The following is a 24,695-nucleotide window of genomic DNA, read 5'->3' on the forward strand; positions in this document are numbered from 1 at the left end:
CTATATTGCCATAAGTATTGGGAGACCCCTCCAAATCATTGAATTCAGGTGTTCCAATCATTTCCATGGCCACAGGTGTATAATATCAAGCATCTAGGCATGCTGACTGCCTAGAATTTGTGAATTTCCCATTGGGATTAATAAAGTATCTATCTATCTATCTATCTATCTATCTATCTATGTATGTATCTATCTATGTATGTATCTATGTATGTATGTATGTATGTATGTATGTATGTATGTATGTATGTATGTATGTATGTATGTCTATGTCTATGTCTATGTCTGTCTATCTATCTATCTATCTATCTATCTATCTATCTATCTATCTATCTATCTATCTATGTATGTATGTATGTATGTATGTATGTATGTGAAAAAATGGGTCGTTGTCAGGAGCTCAGTGAATTCAAGCGTAGTACCGTGATAGGATGCCACCTGTGCAATAAGTCCATTTGTGACATTTACTCGTTACTAAATATTCCACGGTCACCTGTTACTGGTATTATAACAAAGTCGAAGCAATTGGGAACAACAGCAACTCAGGCCATGTAAAATCACAGAGCGGGGGCAGTGCATGCTGAGGTGCACAGTTTGCAGAAGTCGCCGACTTTTTGCAGAGTCAATAGCTCAGACCTCCAAAAGCTCAAGAACAGTGCGTAGAGAGCTTCATGGAATGAGTTTCCATGGCCGAGCAGCTGCATCCAAGCCTTACATCACCAAGTGCAATGCAAAGCGTTGGATGCAGTGGTATAAAGCACATCGCCACTGGACTCTAGAGCAGTGGAGATGTGTCCTCTGGAGTGACAAATCACACTTCTCTGTGTGGCAATCCGATGGATGAGTCTGGGTTTGGTGGTTGCCAGGAGAACGGTACTTGCCTGACTGTGTTGTGCCAAGTGTAAAGTTTGGTGGAGGAGGGATTATTGTGTGGGGTTGTTTTTCAGGGGCAATATCATGCTCCCAGCTTTGTGGGAACAGTTTCAGGATGGCCCTTCCTGTTCCAGCATGATCGTGAACCAGTCCACAAAGCAAGGTCTATAAAGAAATGGATGAGCGAGTTTGGTGTGGAGGAACTTGACTGGCCTGTACAGAGCCCTGACCTCAGCTCGATAGAGCGCCTTTGGGATGAATTAGAGCAGAGAATGTGAGCCAGGCCTTCTTGTCCAACTCAGTGCCTCACCTCACAAATGCTCTCCTGGAAGAATGGTCAAAAACTCCCATAAACACACTTCTACACCTTATGGAAAGCCTTCCCAGAAGAGTTATAGCTGAAAAGGGTGGGCCAGCTCCATATTAAAGCCTATGTATTAAGAATAGGATGTCATTAAAGTTCATGTGTGTGTAAAAGCAGGCATATATGGAGTCTTGATTTTTTGCCTGTGCCTATGTAGATTTTATTTAGGTACTTTGCTTTTCCTAACTCGTTTTCCTAACTCAACGTGCAAGCAGGATTAGAAAATAAATAAATAGTGTAGAAGCCTATGTTAAATTACATTTTTGCCTAATGTAAATTGATCTACCTCTACTTAAATTAAAATGATCCATATTACTAACCGAGAATGGTAAACTGGAAGGCACGGACGCAGGTACACGGCGATGGACCCAGGAGACATAGTGCGCAGGCGCCTACAGCGCGCGTCTCATAAACCGCAAGCGAAGTTGATTCCACCGCGAACGAAGGAGTCATGGCTCAAAAACGAAAGAGCTCAATTAACTTAAATAAGACATTAAGCAACAACGCGCCCATAGCTAACGACTAACGACACAGCCACACAGAAAAGAGGATTCTGCACTGCACCCCAGAGTCAAACGGAAGACACTACGGAGTCCGCAAAGGTCCACAAAGATAGTACGGAAGGTGCGAGAAAGTACAAAAGGCGCAGTCGCCTACAACGCGCTTCTGAACTAAACGTCCACACTATACAGCATGGTCCGGGTAATAAGAATAAACGAACTCTCCGTATTAAACGTATGGCATCCTCACATGTCCAAACCATATAGCATATGTGAATCACATTACAGTGATGCATTATTAACAGTACAACCACAGAAAACACTCCGTATTAACAGTAAGTGCAATTATCCATATTACTAATGGTAGACAACGGATAACTAATGGAGTCACGGTCAAGGCTCCAAAATGATCTAGCTCAACTAACGGAGCTACAAAAACGAGCCCGCATGGATACAAAAAATAAACGTAGGCGCCTACAACGCGCGTCTGAAACCACGGAAGCAAAACTGTCTCGGCTCCAAAACCAAACAGCTCGACCAACGGAGCTACAAAAACGAGCCCGCATGGACAAATACAATGAACATAGACGCCTACAACGCGCATCTGAAACTGCGGAAGCAAAGCAGGCACGGGTTCAAAACGAAAGACCACAACTGATGGAGATACAAAAACGAGCCCGCCTGGATAAAATCAATGAACACAGGCGCCTACAATGCACGTCTGAAATGCCGCAAGCAAAGCAGGTACGGCTCCAAAAAGAAAGAGCTCGACTGACGGGGCTACAAAAACGAGCCCGCCTGGATAAAAACAATGAATGCAGGCGCCTACAACGCGCTTCTCAAACAACGCAACCAAAGGAGTCAAGGCTCCAAAACGAAACATCTCAACTAACGGACATACAGAAACGAGCCCGCCTGAATACAATTAATGAACGCAGGCGCCTACAACGCGCCTCTCAAACAGCAGAGGCAATAGATAAATGGCAAAGAAAGGAACGACAAACAGCCGCTAAACAATTCCGCCAATTAGCTGACAACGCATTCTGTAATGAGTCCACTATTAATGAACATTCATTAGGATTAATGAATATCATTTGCTGTCACTGTCATTCACTTAACTTCCCTGAAGAAACAACTGGCAGTACAACTAATGACTTTACACGTTGTTGTCAAAAGGGTCAGGTTAGACTGCCTCCTTTAGATGAATATCCTGAATATCTACGGAAGCTTCTAACTAACAATGTGCCCGAAAGTAAAAACTTTATGGACTGCATTAGATCCTACAATAGTTCATTTGCTTTTGCATTTGCTTTTGCATCTACCGGGGTAAATATCAGGCCACCAGCTGGCAATGGCCCACCACAACACAATCTTAACCTTAAAATCGGGACAATAGTCATGCTATTAAGAAACCTTAATACTAAACAAGGTTTATGCAACGATACACGTTTAGTCATCAACACCATGACAGACAATGTTATTGAAGCAAAAGTACTTACAGGATCACATTCTAACAATACTGTTTTGATTCCTAGAGTTGACCTTACACGTTCTGACCTGGAATTACCTTTTACACTTAAACGACGGCAATTTCCCATTAAACCTGCATTTGCCATGACAATCAACAAATCCCAAGGACAAACCATGGACAGAGTTGGCATATACCTCTCTGAGCCTGTATTTGGACATGGGCAACTTTATGTAGCCTTCTCAAGAGTTCGGCGTTCATCTGACATTAAAGTTAAAGTTATAGATACTCCATACCAAGGAAAACTCATTCAAGAACAACACACCATCTTTACTACAAATGTTGTGTATAAAGAAATATTCCAATAAATCTTTCTAATGTGCCATGCTATGGGTTCTTTACTTCCTTTGTTCGTCATCTACACCTTTACACTCCAATATATCTCATACATACATCAATGTATTTCGGGTTACCCAACACCAGGGGTTGGCGAGCGAAGCGAGCAGGGGGCGGAGCCCCCTAGTAATCATATAAATAATAACAAAACCAGAAATGCATATGTAGCTGGTGACTAGTGATGTTTTTTATGGCTGTACCTTAGCAAGTGTTTGTTTCTTAGTTATTATTTTATAGAAAAATGGAAATGTGTGTTCACACCAAGACACAGTTTCTTTTCCTATTCCAGAAATCTTTCCTTAATTCTTGGTTGCTCATGACATGACTAATCTGTTGCAATGGATTCATTGTACTATGTTATTTTGAAACTAGAAAGCAAAAAACAATAACAGCAGAGAGAGTTAGTGTGTAATTGTAAGGATGACACTTCTTTGTGACAAAATGTTGCCTGATTATAAAATGCACATCTCAACAGCCTTTTATGTGCAAAGAGAAGAAAAAAACATATTGCCATCTACTTATTCATTTTGCAGATACAGCAGTAAACAGTCATCTTTGCCAAATGAAGACTGCCTTGCTGTTCTTTAATGTAAAATAGTGTATGAAATATGAATTACAGCCCTGTGATTTTCAACATTTTATAGTAAAAAAAAAAGTGTCTAATAAAAAATAATGTGAAATATATACTATTTAAAGGAGTACCCCATCAAAAATGGACATTTTTTAATATATCGATATTCCCATGTGTTTTGTTTTGATGGTTGGGAGAAAAGTTTTAATATCATGTTTTCACAGGGAGCAGAGATAATCATGTTTGTAATAGAGTGGGTGCCTATGGAAACCAACACTGGACAACAGCAAACACTACCAAAAACATTTTTTAGAGATATTGCTATCTTTGTTCTCCGTGAAAACATTTTTTCTTGGCTATCACTACAGTCCACATGGGGCAAGTAATACAAGTATAAAAATACAACTTTTGGGTGGAGTATTCCTTTAATAATTAATCTTAACTTTAAGTGAAAACTCACCAGCTTGACTAAATATACTTGGTCTAATAATGGTAGCCATTTAAAAGGTATAAGACAATAGATACCTAATGAAATTTGAATAATTAGCACCTGTAACAAGAAAGTGGCAAAAGGAACAAACAAAAGAGTTGCAGTGATCTGGAGCCTACCCTGGTAGCAGTAGGTAGAGCCAAAACTAGACTTGAAGATTTATAGTAAGTCATGTGTTAGGAAAACTTTGCAGACCTATCCTAATAAGCTATAAAAATCTAAACCCTTAAAAAGATATCAGGGTTAGTTACAATTAGAAATCAAATCAGTTTTATTCCAAAGCTAGGAGGAAAGTCAAGATATGGGTCTGTAGATAGCTGCATTCTGCTCATTCAGTATTTCTGAAGCATATGCTTAAGTTTTAGCAGCTTTAGGAAAAATGTGATTTAATATTTCACACTATCTGTTCTTATGATGTTCGTGTGACAGATACACAGGTATTTCTGAATAGCTTTACTCATTCTTTGAAGTGACTTATCCTCTCTCACAATTGTGTCCTATCCGTAACATGATCTGTGTTATTATGCTCTTAAAGTGTCAAAATGAATGTGTGCAAAGACATACTTTGCATTTTAATGTTTCACAGAAATGTAAATCTTAAGTTATAAACGTCCAACTTATTTTTGTCTTTGTAAAGTTGATAGTGTCAGGTATTAAAGCTTAGTGGTATAGTGACAAAATTATTAGCTCCGCTGCCTTGCACCACTATTAAACTGATCTGTAACTCCGTTAGTGTTTGTAGGGGTGTGTGTGCATATACATGTAGTTTTTATCAGGGTATTTTGGTTTTCCTACCTAAATGTGAATGCAGGATTAGAAAATGGATATATGGTACAGAAGCCTAGGTAAATTGATCTACCTATACTTAAGGTAAAATGATGATCAAATAAATAATAATAATATTAACATCCTCATCCTGGGCTATAACATTTGTCTTCTTTATGCTGAGTGCCAGCCTAAATCCATCATGGTGAAGTGCATATCCTTTGATCAGGTACTGCAGGTGGCCCTTAATATAAGAGACTAAGGTGGTATCATTTGAAAACAGTGGCTCTTTAAAGAGGATCTGTTGAATCTTGATTCTGACTGTTAAATTGGGTAAGACTGGACAGCATTCTGTCTGATGTGGTGTACAGGTATAAAGCACCAGTGCAACTATACTACTTTGTGCTGCAGTGGAAGATGAAATATTTAGAAGTTTCATTACCATAGATGACTACACCTTTCATATCTTAGTGGAGAGAGACATTGATTCTAAGGTAGGAACTTCTTACTCAGCTAGAACAGTGTACTCTTGCTAGCAAGGACAAACACCTAATGAAAGGAACTTGCTCACTGAAATTCTTTGCAGCATGCAAGCTATAAATGATGATGACAACTGTTGATATTGTGGCTCTGAAACTGCACTAGGATTCAGGATAGACATGATCTTCAAGAGTTTGAAGAATGGTGAAAACCATTTACATAATGCTGAGTTGGAAAATGCCATTGCAGTTATTACAGTTGCTATTGTGTATTTTTTTTGTACAAAGTGATAATCTTGGCATCTTGGTTATTCTTTGGTATGTTGTCCTCACCCCAGTAAAGACAGATAAGCCTGTAGATTGGGTCTGTTAATGCTGGTTTCTCATTTTTACGAATTTTTGGAGTCATGGAGTCTTTACAAGAAGTCTTGCTACTGGCCATTGCACGGATAGGTTTACTATCCATCCATCCATCCATCCATCCATCCATCCATCCATCCATCCATCCATCCATCCATTTCCCAACCCGCTGAATCCGAACACAGGGTCACGGGGGGTCTGCTGGAGCCAATCCCAGCCAACAAAGGGCACAAGGCAGGAAGCAATCCCGGGCAGGGTGCCAACCCACCGCAGGATAGGTTTACTAGGTCTCATTCATCTACATCTAGATTGTGTGAGGCAGGCAAGTATTAAATAGCCTCAGGTTGTTCTTGAGGGACTGAGGTGTTTGTCGTTGTTGGTAATGACTTCACCAGCCTTGATTTTGAGAGGTGCTTTTTTATTGATTAGGAGTCCAGTGATTTGCTTAACTCCCTTGAACACAATTCTTCCATAGTTTTCAACTAAAAACAGCTAATAATCATTTGCACAATGGCAGATGTTTTATTGGGCCCTTCCTTTTGTTGCTCTTAGCTCTTGCAGATTCTTCTGACTTGGATCATGCTTGTAGTTTACCAGTGCAGGACTCTTAGCTTTAATAACTACCTTCACCACTGTTATGTTTGCTTCAAACCAGTATATGTTCTTACACATGGTAAATGTACCACGTTAGATTTTGTCATGGAAGTAAATCAATAGCATTCTAGTCCTGGCTGAATTAACAGATCTATGAACTCCTGGTTCTTATTTGGGTAAGATGTCCTGTTAATGCTTCTTAGATCTAGAAAAGTTTCTGCTTTCAGCTTGATTGTGGGTATATAACCAGAGAGTGGTCAGTTTCTCTGTTAGCACTTTCGTGTGATCTGGTGTTACTGATGCTGCTCATTGAGTCATGCCTAGTGATAACCAGGACCACTTAATGTCAGTTTTTCGACATGGCAGCAGAACAGCAGAATTACATTTATAAAGGAGTGTAGCAAACAGAGAGACAGTCACTATTATCTGAAGTACTGTTCTTGTTGGTCTTTGTTAGACTTTCAGCTCTCCCATATAACAGCTAACCTTTTATTTTGCAATAGTCGTCTTGTAATTGGTTTACAAAATTTCTTGTATGAAAGTAGAGAAGTAATAATAAGTTACTTTTTCAAGTCTGATAAGGTATTTTGATGATGTCAGTATTACCACTTTGAAGGAAATTGATACCAATTTTTAAATGACAGTACTAGTGAGGTAGGGTAATGCATAGAGTAACTTGGCATTGATGAGATTGGGTTCAGAGGGTGTTGGTCGTTAAGTCTTATTTATTATATGCATGTTCTTCTTTTCAAGCCTGCATATGCTGTGTTCATGTACAAATGTCTGTTAATGACGTTTTCATTGGATCCTGTTCCAGTAAGTCTAATTGTTTTCTTCTGATGACGATTCCTGGTAGGTTTCCTCCCACATTGTAAAGCAATGAAAGTTACGCTGGTTAGCAGATTTGACTTGGTCTAGTGTTTGTGTTGAGGGGGCAATGTGATGGACTGGCACTATTGTAAATTTAACCTCCTACCTAGTACCAAAATATCAAAGCAGGTCATAAAATAAAACTGAAGGATGGTAAAGGTAGTCTCTTTAACTCTGCCTCTAGCATATTAAGCCTGACCTTTATGCAGAGTTTGATACCTCATGTGGCAAATTTAAACTGCTTACATTTTTCTTTGTAGATGTGTATAGCAGATGAGTTTAGCACTTATTTTAGTAACTGGTTTTGTTGGTAATGTCCATTAATAGTAAATTAAATGTCAGTGTTTTTTGCAAAAAAGTATGTACAGTATGACAAATTAAGGAAAATGGTTGAGATGAGTGGATATAGACAGTCTTCTAGTACACATATCTTGCTACTGCTTATCATGAGGACTGTGCAGAAGATTTTTCACAGAGAAGTTGCCCTTTCCCATCTTGTAATTGATTGGATTATGATGCTTCCATTTAGCACCTTGTCAATAAAAGTTACAGGACAAACAGTAGATGAATGATGTGTATTTTGCAAACAATGGCAGACACTGAGGCAGGTGCTCCCTTTTAGAAGACATTATCCACAACTGTTGAAGTATTTAGAATAGGATATAAGCTCCATCAGTAAATTTATTAATAATTCAGACTCTTCCTTGTTGTGTAAATATAGTGGATATGATTTTTTACAGCATCCTATAATATGACCTGCAATGTTATTTATTGTTAGTACTTCTATATATTTTAAAATAAAGATTATTAGACTGTCAAGATAAAACCATTATATCTACTGTTGTACAAGTGTTTTCTTATAGCCTACTGTGCAGTTGTGACATGCAACTATTTCAGGAGACATTAGAAAATTTCTTTCATCATCAAAAACATAATGTTTATTCTTATTTTCATTTCTCGGGTTGTTAGTTGTTTTGCATTTTTAGGGACTACTGCAAATGTTTGCAAGCTTTCATCCTAGAAAATAAACTGCAGCTGTCACATTAATTCTTATTATTGCTAATGATTGTGTCTGTCTGTTTTTCCCAGCTGTGCCAGCCTTGCCAATCATCGCTGCTTCCAAAGCATCCTAAAGTGCCATGAGGAAGTTTGCATACTGTAAGGTGGTGTTAGCCACCTCTCTTGTCTGGGTTATGTTGGACATGTTCATCTTGCTCTACTTTAGCGAATGCAATAAATGTGAAGAGAAGAAAGATAGAGGTCTGCCTGGAAAACGGGGTAAGTGTCTCAGCCAACCAGAATCTTATTAATCTGTACATGTACTCAAGCTGTTTTTATTTATTTCTAAAAACTGATGTTCATGCATTTAGAGAGGGCTTTTTTCCATTATTTGTTTGAAAGATTTGGCTCAGCAGTTAATACTAACTGATCTAACAGTGTTTTTCCTTTCTCTAAAGCAAAATCGTGAGTATTCATATACAGCATTGGAATTAGGATTGTATGATATCCAACATTTCACAAGAACAGTATGCATTATAATAATAATGTGATAAAGGAAATTTTATTTTATTAATAAAGAAAGGCCTGCTAACACAAACTTAAAAATGATTGGACATTGGCAAGAGTTAATTAGGTCACCTACAAAAAGTGATTAAAACACTAACCTTCAAAGTAGAAAATTATTATAAGATGAGATAATAAATCTTTTCAAAGCATCTAGCTATCCACCAATTGTTTTTCTGTTTTTATTAGTTTATTACAACTTGTAATATTTCTTGGGAGCAATGGGAGTGATTCAGGAATATTAATTAAAACGTTCTTTGTTTCATAATAATGTACGAAAATGAATGTAGTTAAAGTGAAAGAAATAATATATTCTTTATGTAAGCAGTAAAATTTAATTATAGCCTATTAGGATACAAAAATACAAACAATTCAATTCACCAAATAATTCGGATGTATCAATTACAAACTTACAAAAAAAGCACTGTTAGTAAATTAGATTATTAGTCAATATTCTTTCGTTCTTTGTTTCAGGGATGCTGTGGAGTGAGTCAGGAGCTTTAAATTTTTTTTGGCCACTGTAATTGGTGACCTTACTTGATCACCTCTTGGACTAAAATATGTAACAAGCTAATTACTGATATATTCCAAAACACAAGTTAACTAACGTTAGTTAGAGATGGTTTACTATTCATATGACCTCAAATATTATATGATAAAAGAAGAAAAAAAAAATAGGATGGCTCAGCTACTCCTATTCACTTGTTTACTATAGCTTCAAACACGTTAGCAAACATAACTGAAGTTATACGCACTTAACCCTTAAACCGCCGCAACTGGATAGAGTCGGTTTCCAGTGCAATTTGGAAACACGCTGAAGCCGAGTATATGCGGCGACGTACATTCACTGAACTCTGCAACCGGCTAAAGTTGTTCCTCAGTGCAATTTTCCAGCATGCAGGAACAGAGTATATTTGGCTATCTATATTCATTGAATGCTGCAACTGGCTGTAGTCGTGTCTCAGTGCAATTTGCCAGCATGCAGGGGGCGAGTATTTTCGGCGACGTACCTTCATTGAACCCCGCAACTGGCTATATTTCCTTCACAGAGCAATTTAGCAGCATGCCAGAGCTGATCAGTCACTACGTATATTCGTTGAGCAGCCAGCTCATGACCACTGCTGTTCCCACATTAACTCCACAATATGTCAATGGATGTTTTTCTTGGGGTGCCCCAGGTTTTCACAAACATCCCAAAATATGAAAGTTAGTTTAATCAGTACTTGTAAATTAGTCCCATGTGAGAAATGAACTGATATTCAGGGTTTGTTCCTGCCTTTACCGTGATATTGCTGGGGTAGGCTGTGGCCTGTCACTGTGCTGAACTGGATCAGGTGAGCTTAAGCATGTAATACATAGATAGATATTTAATGTGGCATGCTATTCCCCTTTATCACCTCAGTGATATGGTGAGGTTTAGAATTTACCTTTGTAGACCATTACTCAATCTTCTTCCTTACCTTTTGATTCCCTGAATTACTCAATGTCATCCTTGTCTTTTGATTCTTCGAAGATTTAATCCCCCCAAATATATTGTGCCCAATCACATACTGTCTCAAACATCAGTGTTTCTGTGTGTGATTAAAGAGCATTTGTAAGAGTTTTCTGCCACAGTCTAAAACACATGATTTCTGGCTGAAAGGAATCAATACATCGACCCTGGATATGTCTACCATGATAGACTAGCTTTCCTAACTTGTGCTATTTGCTTCTTATTTAGGCTGGAACATCCTACAGACCATCATTTTGATAAGTGAGTTGAAAAATAGAATGATGCCTTCAGCTTACCTGTGGAAAAATAGTATGATGTCTCCAGCTTACTTGTGTTTTCTTGGTTGCTTAACCGCTTTGTGGTGCACCTACCCTTGTGCACTCATTCATTTTAATTAACCTTTTTTGTCCACATGTTTACTGCATTTCACAGTTTTACAACCCTGATGTTGTCACTATAACTGATTTAAAAGGAGTCAACATATCTTCTCTTGCTACAGTGTCCCTTGGTAATTCAGAAAACAAATAACTATGGTTTTGAACAACTAATTTGCTCATAGCTCAGAACACACTTTAGACCACAGTGCTGTGTTTGCAGTGTTGATGACAACTGTCAAACCATAGGTAACAGGAAACTCCTAAGGGACATATTGTGTGATGTCTTGGAATTAGAGAGGGTAGAATTTACAGTATACTTTAACTTCATTCATTTAACAAAAAATGTTAACATGGATTCAGTAAAAGATAAGCTATACTCTACAATTTCTTGTTAATTTTATCACAAATTTTATTTTGCCAGTGTGGTCAGCACTGTTGATAGAATGTTGAACTATTTTATCTTTATCTGCAACTGCTGGATTCTTGAAACATTCAGGGATGAGGGCTTCTTCATTTTTTTTATAAAAGCCATTGGGATTATTCATTTTAAATTAAAAAAATATTTGTCCCTTTAAGGATTTTGAATATCATTCTTTATTTTTGTCTCCAGTGCCTTGATTTGAAGCAAAAACTGTTACAGTATTACTGAATAATACATGATAACTACTGTATCTGTGCAACTTCACAGCCTTCTGTAGTTATGATCCTCATCATGCATATGCTCCGCCGGTATTGAAGCACACTTGCATTTAGATCACTTATTTTTATGTGGCAAACTCTTCTTGTTGTAAAAGCAGAAAAAAAAGATCAACCTCCTGACCTTCAGTATTTAGAGATACACAAATAATAAAGACTATATAGATTAACTTTTCATGTAACATTGACTTTCAGTAAAAAGATTGAGCGGTCACCCAGTGACAAAAACCATTAAAAATCACTCAATCATCATCATCATCACGATTAACAGCCATTTTCCAGGTTTACCCAAGGTAGCCTTATGCCCATATACATTTTTCTGTATTCTCTATCAGCACAGACTCCAACATGCTCTTTCAAACCACAGCCCATTATGATCTCCTTCTCCGGGCACACTACATGTCACCTCCTTCAGCTTTAAAACTCACCCTTTTGTTTTTTGGTTCCGAAAACCTGTAGGAGGTAAGCTAAGGCTGTATTCATTAGTTGTATACCAGCAATCATCTTATTAATTATGACACACTCATTCTGTTTCTTCTGTTTGACAAAGACAGGAAGGGAGTATCTATGATATGCTTAGGGTCTGTACTCTGCCTATGCTTGTACAGTATCTCATCAGCATTTTCTCACCAGAGTAATTTTTTTTTTCTTTAAGGCTAGGTGCCATTTATGGGAAAAGTGAAAATGAATTTTACCTTGTCCACCCTAGTGACAGAAATTTAATACAGATACAGTAAGACCGTAAGACCCCACTTAACGTGGGGGATACATTCCAAGAAATCCCAGCGCTAAACGAAACCGCGTTAAACAAGGTCATCTTAACACATAAATAATGGGGATAGGTGAAACGGGACAAAGAATAAAAATGTTTATCATTTGTTTTTGTTTTATTTTGTAACATGTATTAAATACTTTTTGATTACATTAATTATAGACATTTTTTATTTCTAATATCGATTTTTATTCATAAATCATTTATGAAAATCAAAAATATTCAAGTAAATACATAATTTATGTTTGTGATGAGGAAGGTTCTTCCTCATTTGACTCTTTTTGTTTTTTTGTGAAGACGTCATCTAACGTCGTTTGCCTTTTTCTCTGTTGTTCAGCAAGCAATTGTCGATAGCAAGACATCACATCAATGACACTTTGTCTTGCCTTTGAACTAATATCAAAATTTGGACCATTTTTTATAAACTGATCCATATCCATGCAAAACAACACAGAGCTCAGTGAGGTGTAGTTAGATGGTTTAGATGAAGCTTTGATGCAAAGAATTTTCTTTGATAATTTTTTAGTAATCAGATTACTCAAGTTTCTTAAAGAATTGTTTCAGTTCTAGTATATTTCTCTGTCTAGTTATCAATAAATGGATCACCACTGTAGTATTGTTTATTTACTCCGGTATGAATACAACAGCAGTTTTACTTTTTGTTTAAAGTAAAAAAAAGGTCTTGATTTTTTTTTTTCCTGTTTGTACTTTTATAAATATTTTTTTTTTCTAGTATTCAATATGCTGAATACTATATTTTCTAGTTTTTTTTCCAAAATTTAATAAGTTTTTCAGAGTTTCCCCTAGTATACCTGTTGAGACCTCTGGGGATGCATTTGTCTCAAGAAAATAACCAATTTGCTTGGATATGAATTCTGTATAGTTCTCATCAGTTAATGAGAGGAGGTTAAGACACCAGCTACGAGATGTGTGTAAGACACAGTAATTTAAGCTCCATAATCAGAGGGGCATGGTCAGAGATTACAATAGTGTTGTACTTACATGATTTGAAAAAAATTTGAAAAAGTTATCTATAAAGAAATAATTAATTCTTACGCAACAATGATGTACGGGTGAGAAAATGGAGTATACTCTTAAGGTTAGGATTTAAAAAAAACTCCATGGGTCCAGCAAGTTATGATCTGTTATGAACTGTGTAATTACTTTTGCAGTATTAATGATATCGCTGTTGCAGCTGAGGATCTGTCCAGATATGGGTTTAAAACACAAAGTTTCTGGCCATTATAATAGTGTTTGCATTGGAGGATAGATGCAAATATATTTTGGAAGAAAGCTCTATCATTCACATTAGGTGCATAGGTATTAGTCAGAATCATATTACTATTGGATAGATTGCCCGTCACCATGACAAATGGCCCTTCAGAATCTGATATTGCATCTTGACACTACAAATGTAATTATTCAGTGTATTAAGATTCTCATACCTCTGGTTTTCTTTGTATAGCTGGAGTGAAAGATTTGGGCAGACCACTTTCTTTGCCTCCAGAACTGGTCCTTATTTAGTAAGTGGGTCATCTTTTAAAACACTATCTTAGAATTTAGACTTATTAAGTACTTTCTTTCTCTTTAATTCATGATTGAGATCCTTGACATTACAGTAACAAAGTTCACTATTTGGTCATAAAAAGTTTGCTTCTGAACTTTTGTTTACATTTTGTAGTCTTAGGGTTAAGGTAGTACACAAGTACATTGTTACATATGATGGTTTTGACGTAGATTTCATATTGTTGCCAAGCTGAGCAGTGGTTATTGGTGTTAAAGGGGGAAGAAAAGAGAGAAATTGCATTGCTCTCTTTCTCAATTGTGCCTCAGCAGGTGAGGCAAACCACAATTCGCAAAGTCATTGTCCTTTGACATGCCAGGTGACAGACCACGTCTAGAGCGAATTGAACTCCCCAACAGTGGTTTAGAGAAGTTAATAGAATAAACTAAGGATATTATCTTAAAGATTCAAATATAATAAACCAAGGGTATGTTGTTAAAAAAAAAAAAAAAACCCAGATTCACTGTAAAAAGCAGGTCATGTAATTAAAATTTAACAAAAAGTCAATGAATTTCCCATTGGGATTAATAAAGTATCTATCTATCTATCTATCTATCTATCTATCTATCTATCTATCTATCTATCTATCTATCTATCTATCTATCTATCTATCTATCTATCTATCTATCTATCTATCTATCTATCTATCTATCTATCTATCTATCTATCTATCTATCTAGCTGTTTACTATTTTGGTAACCAATTAGCCAAGATGTAGACATAAGTAGCCACTGTGTGCATTTAATCAATGAAAAAAAATCAATATAATAATAACAGCTTAAAAAAAGAAATGGATGGCCAAAAAGCACATAAAAGTATAAAGTAGAATAAAATAAATAAAACATAACCTATAGTTATGGCAAAAAATGTCACATTGCAAACGTTCTAGAATACAAGTTTCAAATAGAATCTTCTTTGCCTTGCCGGAACACAGTGTGACTCATGGTCAGTCTTCTAAGCTGTTTATCTGTTTCATCTGGAGAACTAAAAATGTAAAACTGATCTTCAATAACCACTTTCAGTTTGGCAGGGTTCAAGAGGCTATATCTGACTTTAGCTCTTCATATGAGCTGTTTAATGCTATAATATGCTGCGCATTGAGCAGCTTTTAACGGGAGAAATATGGGAAAATATAAATGCGATGGATTTCAAATATAATCTTGTCTTTCTGTCTGAGAAGGGACATGAAGTTTTGTTTGGTATGTAGTTTGTTGAAACGGACAATTACGCTTTTCAGTTTGGAGGCATTCAATCCACGTATACGGTATGCTCCTGAGATCTTGATATCCGATTTAAAATCCTCTCCAGTTATTTTAGAGAATAGTTCAGCTATGAATTTCACTGGGTTTGGACTTTCATGTTTTTATGGAAAACCTTCAATTGTGATGTTGTTCCTTCTATATCTATCATCCAGTGCAATCAGTTTGTCAGCAAGCATTTTGCATTCTAATTTTGTAGCCGTTTCTTTTTCACCCATGGCGGGACTCAGTTGTTAAACTATTTCAGTGCAGATCGTAAATGTTTGCTTAACATCTCCAATCTGAGCAGCAAGTACTCTAATTTTACACTCTAACATGATTTTTTTTGTATTTCTCATTCAATTTTTCGTAGCATTTCTGTAAAGGTTGTACTAAACTTAGTACTTAAACGTATCTCCAGGGGCCTCCTGTATAACGCTGTGCGTAGAAATCACACTAAAACATGGCATACGGACAAAAGCAGAAATGTGCGTATGCACAAAAAAATCTAGATGCATAAATCTGTGTGTTCGCCAACTTCCACATTCTTCCCCTACATAAAAATCCCTGTTAGCGTGGCAATGGCAAAAGCACAGGGGAAAATAGAAGAATTTCAGCGAATACCAAGTGGAGACATGGAAAAACGTACTATTTGTTGGTTTAAACATTGGTATAAACAACAAAAGGAAGTTGATCTAGTGACACAGAGTGTCAGAGAAACTCGAAAGCTCAAGTTCACAAAGTTGCACAGTGCTGGAAATAAAAAAGAGATTGTCAGATATCAAAGTCACCGTGAATAGGCAAGTCGTGGCCCACCGTCTGAGTGTCATATGAAAGCTTATTAGGGCACAGAGAAAAGAAAATAAGGACACAGTGAGAAAAAAGCTCAAAATGTCAACTTTAATCTTGAAATTTCCACAATAATCACATAATTTATTTTGTCATTAAAGTAGAACATCATAAACTTCATCTTTAAATCATTTAATTTACTAGTTTCTTAAATACCATCGTAACTAAAGTAGCACGTTAAATGCTTTGTTTTGTATGTGTTCTTCTATGTGCTCTTATGTGTGTGAATCATTACGTGCTTCTTAAACAGGCTTTCTCTTCCTCCAACAGGACACAGAATCCATTACATTCAAGAATACAGCGTGAGGCAGGAACAATCCCTGAACGGGACGCCATTTCCTTGCTAGTGCTGCGACACTGTGTCCTCACATGTTTAATTATTAACAATATAGATTATTTAAATGATGATAACTTTTTACCTGTATAATGTAATGAACATATTTTGCTGCATTTCATCTTAAAAGTGAATTTTTTTTTTTTTTTTGTTCTTTATTTTGCCTTATACAATTTCTTGTATTAGGAATTTGTTAGTTTTCGCATACCCCTTGGGGTCAGAGCGCAGGGTCAGCCATTGTACAGCGCCCCTGGAGCAATTTCAGGTTAAGGGTCTTGCTCAAGGGCCCAGCAGAGTAGGATCTCTTTTGGCAGTGACGGGAATTCAAACCGGCAACCTTCGGGATACCAGCGCAGATCCTTAGCCTCAGAGCCACTACTCCGCCCGATATTGTCATCATATGTGAATACGTGCTTTATAAAGTGGCTCAGGTTGTGTAATATTATAACTGTAGTGCAAGTTCACAGTGAGGTGATTGTACTTATAAGTACAAACAGTTCTACAAGGAGCACTTGATGGACTGATTGAGTGCGTTTATAGTTCTTCGGATGAAACTGTTTCTGAACCGCAAGGTCTGTACAGGAAAGGCTGCGAAGCGTTTGTCGTATGAGAGCAGTTCAAATACAGTAATCCCTCACTATATCGCGCTTCACTCTATCGCGGATTTTATATGTAAGCATATTTAAATATATATCACAGGTTTTTTGCTGGTTTGCGGATTTCTGCGGACAATGGGTCTTTTAATTTCTGGTACATGCTTCCTCAGTTGGTTTGCCCAGTTGATTTCATACAAGGGACTCTATTGGCAGATGGCTGAGAAGCTACCCAACCAGAGCGCGTATTACGTATTAAGTAAAACTCCTCAAATATATTGTGAGCACGGGGGCTGTTCACACCCCTAGAGGATACGCCCGCTCCTCAAAAAACGCTGAAAGATTACCTTCACATTATTCTCTTCCTTGCTGGGCTTACATGTGGCTGCTTTATCAAGCGATATGCTTCCCGCACTGTGCTTCGCATACTTAAAAGATCAAACAGCACGTATTGATTTTTGATTGTTTGTTTGCTTCTCTCTCTCTCTCTCTTGCTCTGACATTCTCTGCTCCTGACAGAGGGGGTGTGAGCAGGGGGGCTGTTCGCACCCCTAGACGATACGGACGCTCGTCTAAAAATGCTGAAAGATTACCTTCACGTTGCTCCCATCTGTGCAGCTGCTTTCTCAAGCGACATGCTTCCCGCACAGTGCTTCGCATACTTAAAAGCTCGAAGGGCACATATTGATTTTTGATTGTTTGTTTTTCTCTGTCTCTCTCTGACATTCTGTGTTCCTGACGGAGGGGGTGTGAGCAGAGGGGCTGTTCGCAAACTGGCCTAGAGGATACGGACGCTCCTCTAAAAAATGCTGAAAGACTACCTTTACATTGTACATCCTTGAAGCTGCTTTGTCCGGCGGTGCTTCGCATACTTAAAAACTTTTGAAAAAGAGACAAATGTTTATTTGCAGTGTTTGAATAAAGTTCCTGTCTCTCTACAACCTCCTATGTTTCTGTGCAAATCTGTGACCCAAGCATGACAATATAAAAATAACCATATAAACGTATGGTTTCTACTTTGTGGATTTTCACCTTTCGCGGGGGGTTCTGGAACGCAACCCCCGCGATCAAGGAGGGATTACTGTAGTGCATTGCTGAGGCAGCATGTGCTTGATGCTGTATACCGATAATTCTCTTTCCAATCAGCTGCTGTAGAGCTGTGATTCCATACTTGGATATAGTGGGATAAATACTCTGAGTGGTGCATTGAAAGGAACAATGCTAAAGCAGCTATGGTATTTGTAATAGTTTGGCCATTCTGTGGACCATTATATTGTTACAGGTTAATTACAATCAGATGCCTTAAACTAATAAACAATATGTGGTTAATTTCAGTGTATTTGGTAAAGTTGCGTCAGGGATGTGGATCTAAAAAAGAATGGGAAACCACACTGGAACGAAAGCACTGCTTTGACACTGGGTGCCGCCAGTTTGCAAAACAGAGTGGAGAACTTGCATACGCCAAGCATTTAGCTGGGGTGAAAATGTGCGTGGCTTTATGCCAAGTTTAGGTTTTATACATCGCGTTGTGAGCGTGGAAATGGCTTAAGCAACATTTTTGTGTGTAAGTACCGTTTATACATGAGGCCCCAGGTTGTTTATATTCTGATGCTGTTACTCATTTTTCTCGTTTCTCAAGATGCGGCCGACTTGTGGGGGGGTATTAGTTGAAGTTGAACGTGGGAATGAAAAGGCCATGCTCGGCTTCAGTATCAACAAATACTCCTTGCCCTCCTCACTTTTCGCTCCCAGTAGTGCTTTCAGCTGGAGCAGACAGTGTAGCATCAGGTTCTGGCAGGTCCTGACCTTCCTCTGACTATTGCAGGTCTGTTTCTGGGAGGCTGCACCATGAACTTGAGGCCAGTTTATACTTTGACTGGGCTGTTGCTGTTTTATCCATTTCCTTTTCTTTCTGAGCTTTGTTTGGTATTTTTTAAAAAAGGGTAAAATAACACCATTGGTAACGGTACTCCCCCCCTATATGTTCATCTCCAGCAATGGACAAGGACAAATTTTTTCATATCTTTCTCACAAAAATAAATCTGAAACCAAGAAGGCATCTGAGTTAAATTAGTGAAATTACCAGAATAAATCTAGAATACGCCAGGTCTCCAAGTGAGGAATTTTATAGGAAAAGACAGGTTTTGCAATCACAGTTTAACCTCTTGACTACTAAAGAAACAAAAAAACTTACCTTTAAATCATGACATCATTATTATGAGCAGAGAGAAATGGCCAATAAGATCTTTGCCCAACATATCCACAAGCACAAAGTCCATAATGCAATAACAGTAATTAACAAAACAGATGTAGAAAAACATTATTGACCATAAAAATAAAACCTACACATTCAGAGTGTACTTACTAGAAGTCCTTATATTCTACTCATTTTAAAGAAGATAAGACATAATCTAATCAGTTTTTTGATTCATTACAGATACCACAGCTGGTCACTCTTAGTGCTATGCAACTGGATAAACCTCTGACACTTTTAGAATTACTGGATGCTATAAACTCACTTCACAGTGGGAAAGCAGCTGGCCCTGATCTTTGCCCAGTTGAATTTTATAAAACATTTTCAAATAAGTTAGTTCCACTATTATTAGCAATGTTCATAGACGCTAAAGACAACCAAATTCTATCTCAAACCTTTCACCAAGAATTAATTACTATCTTTCCTAAGAAAAATAAGGACTTATTACAATATGCAACATACAGACCAATCTCTCTTCAGAATAACGATGTTAAAATACTCTCCAAAGTTCTAGCCACAAGGACTAAGAAAGTGCTTCCTTCTGTGATATCACAAGACCAAACCAGATTTATTACAGTAAGGGAAGACACTTCAAAACTTCAACATCTGTTTAATATAATATATTCTCCATTACAAGCCTCATTGCTCAATTCCATTTTTTTGCTTCCATCAGATTTGCCTATCCTGATGGTTCACATTGATAAGTACAAGTGACCTGTATCTAAGTGTAATGTGTAGGCATCTGTCCTCCGAAATGGCATGCGTATGCACATGGATAGTTTGTGTGGGAGTCCTCTGCATCAACAACAGCAAAAGCATCATATTTTTCAGACAACTCAAGTTATTAGGCTATGTTGTCCTGGCAGCCTCTAAAACCGATATTAGTCCATCAGGCCGGCAGATTGTGAAGTGTGAATCTGACAATGTGGGTTTGCTCCATGTTCCCATCTTGCTTCTGGGAGCCCTTGAACCCGACACCGTCGGTAATGTCACCGATGAGCTAGGCAGTGAGGCACAACAAAGCAAGGGGATGGTGCAAAAGTGTAAAGTGCTTTTATTTAAAACAGCAAACAAAAACAAAGTGTCCAAATTAAATAAAGTGCAGTGTATCAAAATAAGTTACCATTTTTATTCGTGTACCACTCGCCCTCGTGTAAGACACGCACCCTAATTTTTACAAAGAAAATCACAAAAACCGTTTTGCCCTGTGTACGACACGCGTTGTGATTGCATAGGAATCGTTTAGGGCTTGTTTTCCGTGAAATGCCCTTCTGTTTTTGTTGCATGACAAAAGTTTTTCTTTCTTCCGTCGCGAGAGAGCGAGCGAGAGAGCCCAAGCAGAAGAAGTAAACATTACAGAAAAAAATTTCCTCATGTATGACGCGCACCTGATTTTCTAATGCTAATTTTCAGGAAAAAATGTGCGCGTGGTACACGCGTAAATACAGTATTAAATAAATAATCCATAGAAAAAACGAGTGATAGGTGGAGGTTAAAATTCAACAGAAAAAAATCTTTTAAAAACAACGAGGTTAAAACAATGGCTAGAAGCTGTCCTTTTTAACACTAGAATTACCAGAGCCTACGAAAAAACTCGTAGATCCGTCCCACCTTAAATCGCATCTTAAATCCGTTTGCACCTCTCCGCCAGAGTCTTTTGTCATCTAAATGTGCTGATAAACACAAGCTACTAGCAGCCAGCTATTCCATCCCCCCACCGACTTAGAACGAACTTCTCCTAGCTCATGCCTTGCCTTGATTTGATTATCTGGGATTGAAGTGGAGTTTTAGAGTGGAAATAATATAGCGTTATTTGGAATACACGCATTTCATGTGTGTTCCGTTTCTATAGTAGTCTGTGCAAACACATTTTTAAAACAGAAACGTTTTTCATATTCTAATAGTAAATGACAAAATGTAGGCATAAACTATATAACGTATGAAGCCTGAAGTCCATATATCAAAGAAACACTTTCACAAAAGGTACAAATAAGAGAACACGTGCGCTTTTATTCAAAAAATATAACTGCACAAAAAAAAAAGCCACGTTAGCATGCCACATTGACACTCTTACTACAACCGCCGCGGTGGCGTAATGGTATCAGTTCCTGACTGGGAATCAGAGGGTGGCGAGTTCGATCCCGCACGGCTCCACTTCGAGAAGTGAGCTACTCTTATTCTTACAATTTTAGAATAACAACATAAATTTGATTTCAGTCTGTAACAGCCGGTGTAACTTATGATACTGGTAAAGGGTAGCTTTTTTTTTTTTTTTTTTTTTTTAAATTCATTTTTCATTCTCGCAGTCGCATTCAGAATCAATCCATACAACCCCATCTGACACAGCTGTTTTCACATAAATAAAAGTGCACTTTTATTCAAGACTATAACCGAAGAATAAAGAAAGCAAGTTACAGTTGGTGGTTGATACGACAGCTTGCGTGGTGCAATGCTAAGAACTGCTGATTTCCGATCCGTGCTATATAAAATCATCACATTCAAATATTAACAGTTCCCACACACCCAAGGTCCGCCATTCCTACATTTACGACATGTGTACTTGTTGCAGTGTACACACCTCTCTGTGCTATGGTTCCTATTACAGTGAATGAGCACCTGACACTGTACTTTATTCCCTGGGGGAAGCTGAGGTCTTAGAACGGAAGTTTGTTGATGCTGTATCATCTTTTCTTTTTCCATCGCCTTTTCCTGTAAGAAGCGACGACGAAGTTCCTCTGCAAGGTGAGCCATGAACACTCTTCTTTTCTCAGTGGACCCCGTGCATGCCTTATTCAGTACGTGTGCGTTCATCGCTGCTAGGTCAAGGATGTTGTAGAACACAGCAACCGGCCACCTGCGTGTTCCTGTTCGCACTGAATAAGCACGCGCCTTCTGGTCCATGATGTCAACGCCACACTGGGGAAAAAAGAAAGACAAATATATGTGACATTTTGAAGAAATCATTTTATCACCAGAATAGCACCAGAATACTTCGTCACACTAATATTTTTTTCATTAGCATACCTTCATGTGGTTGTAGTCTGTGACCGTGTTTGTTTTTTTTTTTTTTATCTTGCCCAATCTCCACATCATGGTGCATTGTGCTGAGAATGCAGACAGACTTCATCTTTTTGGGCACATACACTGTCAGCATGGCACTGGGAGATCTAAACACCAGCGTGGAGAATTGTTCGTGTACTGAACTGACTTTAGCTGCAGGTGGAAGTTCCCGTCGCACTTTATTCATGGTGCCAAGCAGAGTTGTATTGCGGTGCAGCAGTCTATTAGCCAGCGAAAGTGACGTGAAGAAGTTGTCTGTTGTTACGGTTCTGCCTTTGTCCAGAAATGGCTCCATAAGCTTTATGACCACAGACTCGGAAAGTCTTTCTCCCGTGGGACGACTGGGATCTTTTCCTAAATAAGGAGTGGCATTGCACATGTACTTTGTCTCCAAATCTGCCGCAATCCAAAACTTGATGCCAAATTTGTCAGGCTTGCTCGCAATGTACTGTAAGAAAGGACAATGGACCTTGGTTGGAAACAGTTGCTCATCAACTGTAATATGCTGCCCTGGGTTGTAACTCAGAACACAGTTCTCAACAAAACGTTGCCAGATGTCCGAAATCACAGCAAATCTGTTGTTTTTCACACGTTCTGCACGGGTGTCTTTGTTGTCAAAGCGCGAATGCTGCATGATAGTCTGATATCTGTGCCGGGGCATCGTATCTGTGATTGCCGGTACAACAAATAGTTCTCACCAGGCATCAGCCACAGCACCAACTGTAGTCATCGCTGCTCTTGTCAAAAGAATGGAGATAAATGCCATCAGTTCAGAGAGGGAGTGGCTTCAGCTGGGGTCTGCTCTGTGACCTTCGTGGACTGTGCAATCTCTGATTGTCAACAACATACCTATGTCGATCAAACACAAGAAGCTCTGCAGTCGACTGGTTACTTTACGCTGTAGGAAGATAAGTAAATAAATAAAGGTAAATACGTAAACAACATTCGATGCATCTTTTATATAAGTAACATAAAAATGTTTTTCATATACAGACCATCAAAAAATCAGGACTTAGCACGATACCTTGGTGAGCTCCGTAGGTCCGGCTGCTTCGCTGAAGGACATGTGTGTGACAGATCGACTGGCAGGATGATGCCCAACTTCTTGCTGTATCCAAATGGTGCCATCTTTTGCCTTTATGCCTGGTGCAGCTGTGCTGTTCTTATGTTGGACTGGACGTTTCTTGCGGGGAGGGCTTCTGTTCTCTTTGGCTGATATAGAATCCTCATCTGGGCTCTCCTCTGTGTCTGTCTCGTCGTCTTCCTCGATATCGAAAATAAGTTCCTCGCCACCGTCTGAGTCGCAATCGTCCATTTCTTGCAGCAGAGCCAAAGCCTCCGAAGGGGACAACCTCCTCTATAGTGACAGAGCTGTGGCCATTGCGGTGTCTGTTTGCTCAAAATAATAATCAAGCATTTGTGTATCAGGTTTTATCTCGCCACATCAGAGAATTCCACATCTGAGAATTCCTTGCAATTTGCAGCTCCATTCATTATCTCAAAACACCACGCAACATCAAAGTAATTCCCAGTTATGTCCACCACTCACACCCACGCCCATAACCATACAGAAGTGATTCATTCAAGTTTATGTGTCAGCTTTTTATCCCGTCACATCTGAGAGTTCCCTGTAATTTGCAGCTCTATTCAGTATCTCAAAACACCATGCACATTCACAGTAATTCCCAGTTATGTCCACCACTCACACCCACGCCCACATTCCACATCAGAGAATTTCCACTTCCAGCATAAATTCACACCTGATCTGACGCTGTTCGTTTTCAAATAATATTGCATTAGTGCGATGAAGTTTTCACATATATTGTCTCTTTCAGGTGTATAATAGAAACCAAAGCATAGAGAGAAGTGTGTACATTGCTTCTTACAGGAAAAGGCGATGGAAAAAGTGCATTGGTACGAGAATGCAGTCACGAGTATACTGCAGAGCTATAGCACGTCTTTATGTGAAAACAGCATAAATAATGTGAAATCATTCTCTCCTCTGCATGTCCTGGAGTACAAAAGAAACAGCATACAGCAACATGTGGGGACTGGCAGGAACACTCAATAACACTGAATAAAAAGAAAATCAAGTGACGGTGAGATACGAAGAAGGTAGCTTCGCCAGCATTTGTGTGTCAGAACCCTTTTGCGGTAGTATGCATCGTGGTAC

At 38.4% G+C, this 24,695-nt stretch overlaps 1 protein-coding gene across 1 annotated transcript in view; it reads left to right on the forward strand.

Moving 5' to 3' along the window:
• galnt1 (UDP-N-acetyl-alpha-D-galactosamine:polypeptide N-acetylgalactosaminyltransferase 1) overlaps nucleotides 1–24,695 on the forward strand; it is a 510,424-nt gene that overhangs the window by 223,038 nt on the left and 262,691 nt on the right. Inside the window, exon 3 of the mRNA XM_028817413.2 lies at nucleotides 8,820–9,008. Within this exon, the coding sequence (XP_028673246.1) occupies nucleotides 8,870–9,008 (139 nt within the window). The 5' untranslated portion in view covers nucleotides 8,820–8,869. The remainder of the gene's footprint in view (nucleotides 1–8,819; nucleotides 9,009–24,695) is intronic.

The sequence above is a fragment of the Erpetoichthys calabaricus genome, chromosome 13 (genome assembly GCF_900747795.2).
Source record: "Erpetoichthys calabaricus chromosome 13, fErpCal1.3, whole genome shotgun sequence".
Classification (NCBI taxonomy): Eukaryota; Metazoa; Chordata; class Cladistia; order Polypteriformes; family Polypteridae; genus Erpetoichthys; species Erpetoichthys calabaricus.